Source organism: Cariama cristata, unplaced genomic scaffold (genome assembly GCF_000690535.1).
Source record: "Cariama cristata isolate BGI_N322 unplaced genomic scaffold, ASM69053v1 scaffold19943, whole genome shotgun sequence".
NCBI classification, from domain to species: Eukaryota; Metazoa; Chordata; class Aves; order Cariamiformes; family Cariamidae; genus Cariama; species Cariama cristata.
The window spans coordinates 1,459-9,522 of NW_009610411.1; the positions used below are offsets into that span (position 1 = coordinate 1,459).

The 8,064-nt window shown below is 44.3% G+C and overlaps 1 protein-coding gene across 1 annotated transcript in view; it reads right to left on the minus strand.

Moving 5' to 3' along the window:
* Positions 1 to 284: 284 nt before the first annotated feature.
* LOC104159862 (ATP-binding cassette sub-family A member 9-like) overlaps positions 285 to 8,064 on the minus strand; it is a 22,302-nt gene continuing 14,522 nt past the window's right edge. Inside the window, exons 23-38 of the mRNA XM_009697880.1 lie at positions 7,959 to 8,063; positions 7,680 to 7,793; positions 7,398 to 7,508; positions 6,736 to 6,804; positions 6,091 to 6,182; positions 4,970 to 5,090; positions 4,520 to 4,634; positions 4,166 to 4,257; positions 3,234 to 3,412; positions 2,671 to 2,746; positions 2,058 to 2,152; positions 1,326 to 1,442; positions 899 to 1,039; positions 648 to 727; positions 500 to 555; positions 285 to 374 (exon numbers count right to left, since the gene is read on the minus strand). Coding sequence (XP_009696182.1) covers positions 285 to 374; positions 500 to 555; positions 648 to 727; positions 899 to 1,039; positions 1,326 to 1,442; positions 2,058 to 2,152; positions 2,671 to 2,746; positions 3,234 to 3,412; positions 4,166 to 4,257; positions 4,520 to 4,634; positions 4,970 to 5,090; positions 6,091 to 6,182; positions 6,736 to 6,804; positions 7,398 to 7,508; positions 7,680 to 7,793; positions 7,959 to 8,063 — 1,653 coding nt within the window. The remainder of the gene's footprint in view (positions 375 to 499; positions 556 to 647; positions 728 to 898; positions 1,040 to 1,325; positions 1,443 to 2,057; positions 2,153 to 2,670; positions 2,747 to 3,233; positions 3,413 to 4,165; positions 4,258 to 4,519; positions 4,635 to 4,969; positions 5,091 to 6,090; positions 6,183 to 6,735; positions 6,805 to 7,397; positions 7,509 to 7,679; positions 7,794 to 7,958; position 8,064) is intronic.

Genomic DNA, 8,064 nt, shown 5'->3' on the forward strand with positions numbered 1-8,064 from the left:
TGCCTTGGGACCAGCTCTTCATCCCGGCAGGGTTATTCCTCAGCACAGCAAATCTTCATGGGTCAGTCTGAGCAGGGGTACAGATGAATGGCAGGCATCAATTTGTCAAAGGATAAAGGCTTTATTTATTAAAATAACAACTCTTTTTTTCATTGCGAGGCAGAAAATCTGCAGAGCGGTATGTGTTGTGACAGGGGTAACCAAGTCCTCGGGCTGCATCCGATCACACCTGTCAGTAACACTGATGAAATACGCTGAATATTTTCCTTCGTGGCTCCAACGGCTTAGGGGTGAAGCAGTCTCCGCTCCACAGCCCCGTCGGATGCCGCATCCAGGTCGTGCTCCTCCGGGTCCCTGGTGAGGTCTACAAACACCTGCAACAGGCCACAGTGGAAATGACCTCGTTATTGCCAAGGACTGACAGTATTTACGCTGGTCACAGGCTAGTTCTCCTTTTCATACAGGCAGTTTCTAACCTGTAGCTTCTACATCAGCATACCTGTTGCAAAGTGTGCAATGACAAGCTGTACTCCTCAAGCCTGAAATTCTGTTTAGCTGCGGAGGGATGGAGAAGGCATCCTTAAAAACCAAATCCGTATGAACAATTTGAAAGCAATCCTCTTACTTAATTGATTGTTTCCTTTTACCTGCTTCTAGCTTGGAGAAAGACTGGGACAGAGGTAATGCATCTTCCATTGGTATCTTGTAGACGAGCAAAGAAGAAGTCCTGAAAAAGTAGTTAAAAAGATAAATTCATCATTTCATGGCTCAGGATCAAGGTCTAGGGGTGTTTGTAGGGTTATTGTACTCCCAGGTAAATTATTGAGCAAGGTCAGTAGGAGCAACAGAGCATCCCAGCACAAGTCTGGGCTGGGTGTGCAGCCCACGGGGTAGCGACCTTTCTTGCCGAGCTGCGGAGGGGAAGAGGTGCAGAATTTCGGCATGGAGAGCATCGCTTTGCCCCACATCCCTCATTTTGACTTCTAGGTGGTAACTTGTGCCAAACTTCTTTTTCAGATCATCAAGGGAACCGATGTACCTGCAAAGGAGAGAAAACGTTGCTCAAACCATCGTAATCAGCAAATAAAGCCATCACTGGATATGAGCAGCAGATGTACATCCTCTTATTCATCAGCTGTTTATACTGTGCTGCTAAAACAACCTACCTCCTCGCAAAACTGTTACACATTTGGGACAATCCAAACCAACATTTTCTATTAGATTAAGAAAAAAAAACAAACAACCCCAAACCAAAAAAAAAACCTCCAAAACCCAGACTAAAAATCAGGCGGCATCCTGGTGAGTGATGTGACCCCAGTACCCACCGCAGCTGCCCTGACACCAGGATGGCCACCCGGTCACACATCGCCGCCTCCTCCAGGTACTTTGTGCTGAGGATGGCTGCCCGCTCCCTGCTTTTCACAGCGGTCTGAATCACTTTCCTGGCAACAGAGAGATCATCACAGTTACTTCTCAGGAACAGCCAAAGAAAATCTCCTGGTTTAAGTCTCCGTCCCAAAAAACAATTGAGAAGATAAAATTACAAAACCGGGGATGACTATTTAAAAAGCCTTCAGTTATCTTGCTTAAAGATGACATGGGGATGTCAATGCTATGTTGCAATTTGTATATCAGCATCCCTACAAATTTTACACTTTCAGTGTAAACTGTTGATGAAAAGCTAGAGCAAGCACTAGGGCTGAATGACGAAAAGGAAGAACTACCTATAATTTTTTCTCTTGCTCTGAAGAAAACAGGAATTTTTGTCTTTTGTGCCAAATGCATGGGTTCAGCTGGCATCTACGCAGATTTTTTGGGGTGTACTACCATTAAGATCACATCCGATGGCTAGCAAGGGTTTACTGCCTGCTGAGTAAAGAGTTTAGCAAGTGGTACCCCATCGCCTGTGCATTAGGAAAAAGGGAAAATACAGATGTACTCTGCCACCAAGGCAGAACCTCTTGGCCTGCCCAAGGGTTACTACAATAGGGACGGTAAGATCCACCCTGTTAAACCTGTTACACGCTTCTCAGTTCTGCTAAAACGGGGCCGCTCACCCCATACGGCGCTGCCCTTTCAGGTCCATGCCGGCTGAAGGCTCATCCCAAAGCATTACCATCGGATCTCCCAGGACACTCAGCGCAAAACACAGCTGAAATGGGAAAGACATCGAGGTCAGGTCAGGTCTGCTTTCACTTTACCTGCAAAACTGGTGAGTTGTCCTGCTACATCTTAATCCCTGTGAATCTTTTAGAAGCTGAATCTCTTGATTCCAAAATGCAGGAGGAACAGGGATTAAAAAAAACAAAACAACCCACCTCAGGTGTTCTTAGTTAACATTTTAATCTCCCAAAATTAGCTTTCCCCAAAACTCCCAAGCCTGCCAAAGATCTGAAAGTGGTTTTTCATCCCATTTACTGGCAGATATATGTGGTGGGGCATGAAGAAGCGATTACCTTGTAAATCCAATTTGTGTCTAGCATTTATTAAACACACAATGTGGGAGACTGGGGAAAGAGGAGAGGCGGGGATTCTGCCAGGCTAGATTCAAAAGCTATTGATAAGAAAAGTCATGCCAGGAACCCACTCCGCTGGAGGTTTTCTGTGCACCACATTCGAGGAAGAAAGAGCAGGATTCGCTCAAGCAGCAAACACAAATCTAACACGTACCTTTCTGGCTTCTCCAGCAGGTAACCTCCTAGCTGGGGTTTTTAAATGCTTCTGGAGATCCAAGGCCTTTGCTATGCTGTGGGGAATGGAAAGGAAAAATACTGAAATGACCATCTCTGTTTGCTAACACTGTGGTCAAGGGTACTGAGAAACCAGAGACTAATATACTTGTTTTGGCTGATGGGCATCACCTTGGGTTACCTGGTGATTTTACTCCTAGCTCAGATTGTAAATTAAGGAATTCTTGCAGAAACTCAAGACAGTAAGCACAGCTAATGAGAGAAGTGAGTTACTCATGTAACTGGCCACGAATTGGAGCAAGCTTAATTTTTTTCTGAAGTTTTCTAGGTAAACTAGGGCTAAAATCTTCATTAACAAGGGATTGAGAAGAGTATAAAGTAGTAGATCTCATCAGAAGGAGATCCCGTTTCTCCAAGGTAAAGAGGCATTGAAGGTGCTGTCTCTTAATCACACTAGCCAGGTTTGTTAGCAGAAAAACCTTCCTCTGCCCTAGACCTCTGGAGAGAGAAAGAACCAAAAGCTCCAATCATTTGGCTTTGTACCGGCTGATGGTAACAGCTGCATCTTCTTTCCTCATCCCTCTCAGGGCAGCGTACGTCTCCAGATGCTGGTGCACGGTCAGGTCTGGCCAGAGCGGGTCCTTCTGCGGGCAGCAGCCCAGGCATCCTCGGCTGCCCTGCCCTGGGGAGGAGGCAGCTGCATCGCAGCCCTTGAGCAGCACCTGCACAAACACACATGCCTCTCTAGTTGGAGTGTCTTATTCTGGAGTAAACCGATGAACCCCTTGGAAACGCGGTAATGTTTTCTCCTCTGTTGCTGGGAAGCTCATTAGCACATGGGAAGGGAAGGCCATCATCATTGGAGCGAGTATCTCCATCAACCATGGCTTCTGCTCACCGGAATGCAGGACAGTGTCTTCACAAAACTAAACAGTATTTTTACTACCGTAAAACTTTGGGTAATAGTACTAGCATGAGACTATATTTTCCTAGTAATACTTTTATATTTTGAACATGCTGTCCCAAATCTGTAACAGCAATGGTATTTCCCCTCCCCCAGCACATGTCATTAATCATCTTGCACGTAATTAAGTGATGGATTGTTACTGGCCCAACCCTGTTCACATTCGTTTTCAATTTCCTGGTTTTGCAAGGCTGTTTATGAAGAACGTTGGTTTTTTTTTTTTTTTGATGTCAACATTTCTTACAGGGCTTGTGAAATTTCACGATAGGTTCCAAATGCACGTTGAAGATTTTGTGTAGCTCAAACCCTTAAATCTGTAATGTTGATTTTGATGAAAACTAGAATGTGCTTTGAGTAAATCAACATTTTCTTCTTACTTCTGTAAATATCCAGGGTTGCATGTACAGAAATTCCCTGACTTGAGGGCTGCATTGCTGGCTTGCCTTATCACATCCTTAATTTATAAAGGCATCAAGGTCACCCCCCCAGCTGCTCCAAAGGAATCACCTACCTCCCCAGCAGTCACCGTTATGTCTCCAGAAATCATGTTTATAGTTGTGCTTTTTCCAGCTCCGCTGGGTCCTAACAGTCCTAACACTTCTCCTGAAACAAATATGCAAGAACTGTTAATAATAATTATTGTTAATAAGACCTTCTTCCCTGTGTGCTAGGCAATATCTAAAAGTACAGCAGGAGAAAGGGTTGTTCATTAACTTATCCCCATAAATTAAAATGGTGAACGCAGGAGCCTGGGTGCATTGGGTCTGGTTGCACAGAAGAAAATTCAACCAAAAATATGGTCTCCAAATGTGACCTTTGCATTAGATTTTAGTCATTTATAGGGAGGGCAGCAAAATACTTGAACCTTTTTTGACACTAAAAGAGAGGTTTTTGACAGCAACTTTCTTCTTTTTCTTAAAGATGGAACTGGCTTTCTTGTCTTCCCATTCCTTGCGCAAACTGTTGACAACGATAACCGACTCCTGTGAAGAGATGAAGCAGCAAATAAAACCTCTCCCCATATCCCATGAGACAGCTGATCTGTTCTTACCATTAAGTATAACCCTTTAAGGGGAAAATTTCTAAATTAAAAATCCAGGAAACAGATCAACACAAAAAAAGGGAAAAAAGTAGAATGGGAATAAAAATATAGTGCCAGCTAAACTCCTTCTGGTGCCAAGGCAACCATGGGCTGGATGGTGAGATGTGCACTTGGCCATCGGATCAGTAAGTAATAAGTGCATGAGCTAAGAAAGCAGGGACAGACCTGAAGATGGAGAATGAAAAAGAAAACAAGCTGGAAGCCTGGTTTCACCTCCTCCTGCTGCATGGATGCCATCGTGGTCCTCACCCTCTCCCTCTCCGCCTGGACTTCTGGAGACTCCTCCCCAGGGGGATCCCTGTTCTGGTGGGCGACCGCTTTCCTCTGCTGGATCCTACGAACAGAGGAGGAGAGATGGTGTCACTGGGAATCACTTCCAACAAGGCTTGGTTTTACCAGTTTGTTCCCAGGGCAGCGCCAATGCAGCGCCCTGCAAAATTTATTTGAATTCAGGGAGCTGTTCCACAGACTGGGTTTGCTCAAATATTTATTCGTGGAGGGAAAAAAAATAAAAATAATCCTGCTCGCGTGCATGAGAAAATAAAGGCCAGCTTTAGCTTTTCCATCATCAGTAAATGTTGTCTCGTCCCCTGCTTGACACATACCAATGATGTTTTCAAGGAGAATTAAAATACATGGGGCAGGCTTTCAAAGCTATTTGGGCATCTAACTCCTAGATGAGTCACATTTGTTAATGTTTGACAATTTAATATTTTTTTACAAATCTTCTCCCACATGACTTAGGTGGTCAGTCGCATGCTGTTGGCGACAGATAAGCAGAGAGCAGGTAGCAGACGAGCTCAGCCTGACAAAGTTTTAGGGGAAGTCTCCATCCTGCAGAGAGCAATACTGAGACATTTGAAAAGGAGTTAAAATGTCGGGTTTCAATTTGTAACTATTAATTTAGCCAGCTGTAGTGAAATGTCCTGAAACCTCAGCTATGAAGCTTAATAAAAAAAAGCTTAAGTCACATTTATTATTCTCTCTAGGACGTTGTAGTTCAACTGACCTTCTGCTGCAACACACTGGGTGGGAATTTGCCTCCAGACACATTCAGGGAAACTCCAGTAAGTGAAGTCTGAAACCGCAATGACCCAAAGGAATAAAAAAATCCCTCCCTTCGCTCTCAATTTCCTTCCCTCCAGATAAACTGGTTAAAACTAAAAACATGAGCTTTATCCATGCTTTGCAAAATGTTTTTAAAGGTCATTCCTCCCCTCCTCCTGCTGTCAGGGATGAGCCGGGAGGGTCCTGCCTGGCTGTGCAGCACCGAGCCCACCCCGCAGACTGGGATCACTGGGGCTCGCAAGGCACCTCGGCTGCCGGGGACACACCTGAAGATGGGATCAAGTCTCGTAACTGCTTCTCCAGATCTCATCTCCAAACAGCGCAGGAGAAAAGCAAAAATCACACAATGGATGTAGGGCTAAAAAGCAAAAATGTATTAGGTTTGTACTGAGACAAGGTAACAACACGCTCGATTAATTATAAGAGGATGCAGGGATCTATCTCATTTACTTCAGCTATTGAAAAGGTCCAAAAGGGGTAGAAGTTAAATTGATGCTTCGCACACATTTCCATCTCATATGCAGATCATTTGCAAAAGCCTTGACTTCACACTGCAGTTTTAGCTCAGATAATCCACACCCCAACAGACATCCCACAGGATCAGAGATCATACTTTCCTTTTGTAGAAGTAGCATTAGACTGATGAGTCAATTAATGATATCTCTGCCTTATACGTGAGCTCCACTTAAGCTCCCCACCATTTTTGCACATATGGTACAGCATCCAGGGGTCACATGAGGCACAAGCCCATGATTACTTGGATGTACACCTCCCCAGCCAACATTTAATGTGAAACTTTGACCATATAACCCATGCTTTATTTATGGGGAGAGTTATACAAGCCCAGTGCAAGCCCATCGCATTACAGCAGTCATCCTTTCCAAAACAACCATCATCAAATTTCTCCTTACTGCAAAGACAGCTACGAAGACGTGATTCCATGACTCAAGAAGACCAGTACTGTGATAAAATGAGAAACGCTACAAGAAAAAAATATCAATTAGAAAAATTCCTTAGCACAGTGTGCCTCAATGCAGGGTCGGAGCAAGTGAGGGATGTAGGGATGCTTAGAGTTTCTTCAAGATGGGATAAAGGAGCTTTGATCTCTACTTATTTTGGGGGGTTCATGCGGACTCAAAGAGCTGCGACTTCTGTGGCTACAGCTGATTCAGAGGTGCCTCAAATCAGCCAGGTTAGATCGACCTTTTCCATCACTGCTTCTCTCTTCCCAATCTTTCCACCTCCCTCTGTCAGCTCACTTCATCCCTCCAGGTCTTCCCACTCCACCACCTTCCCCTCCCATGCTATCCTGGCTGCCAAAATACAGTCATTGTAACAGCTTTTTGTAACTAAACAAACCAAAAATATCCCAATCGAAGAAAGGATTAACAAGTCAAATCTTGGTCTCTTCTCTCACTCCCCAGCCTTGACTATTTCTTCTCCTGTTGTTTTTTCTCACTCTCTCTTTTTGACAGTTGGCACTTTGAGACAGGGAATTGGGAAAGCGTCTCTTGCTTTTTCCAGTTTGCACCATTAGGACCATTATTGAATTCAGTAGGAGATGTTTACTTACTGGTGTGCAGAAGATCAACCAGCCCAGCAGTGGAAACACAGGAATCAAAGTAGAGAAGGTGAAGTAAAGTGCTTCGTGTAGGTCACTGATCATATAGAAAGTGAAATTCACCTGAAAAAAAAAGCAGAAAAAATATTTCCAATATTAATGTATTGCTGCTAAAAAATAGGCTATTTGTCACTGATTTGGGTATTCTGCTGAACATCACTATATTTGAAGTGAAACCTCAAGTGGCAAGATGAGTAAATCAAACACTTCAGAGTGAAGATTCACTTCACTTACCAGAATGAACACGGAAGACCAAATGTAACGATTGCTTCGTCCCGTCCGGAATTTAAAGGCAATTAAATAGACGAGGAGGACAAGAGATACTCCGTAACCAATGATGCAAATGATCTAGAGAGAGAGACACCGGTGTCAGCAACAAGGAGATGAACGTGGATATATGAAAACCTGCCCAAAGCAGTCCATTTCAATTAAAATATTTAAAGCAAAAAACTCGCTGCAAAAGGAGGGAGGGGGATTTGCATCTGCCTGTTTTCCCGCACACAAAGAGCTCACCAGGGTCAGCACGTCGCTGGTCTGCAAGGGGAAGCTCTGGTTGAAGAGCAGCAAGACCCCGAACATGAGGCACACCAGGGTCCAGAAGAGCGGGACGTCCACCAGC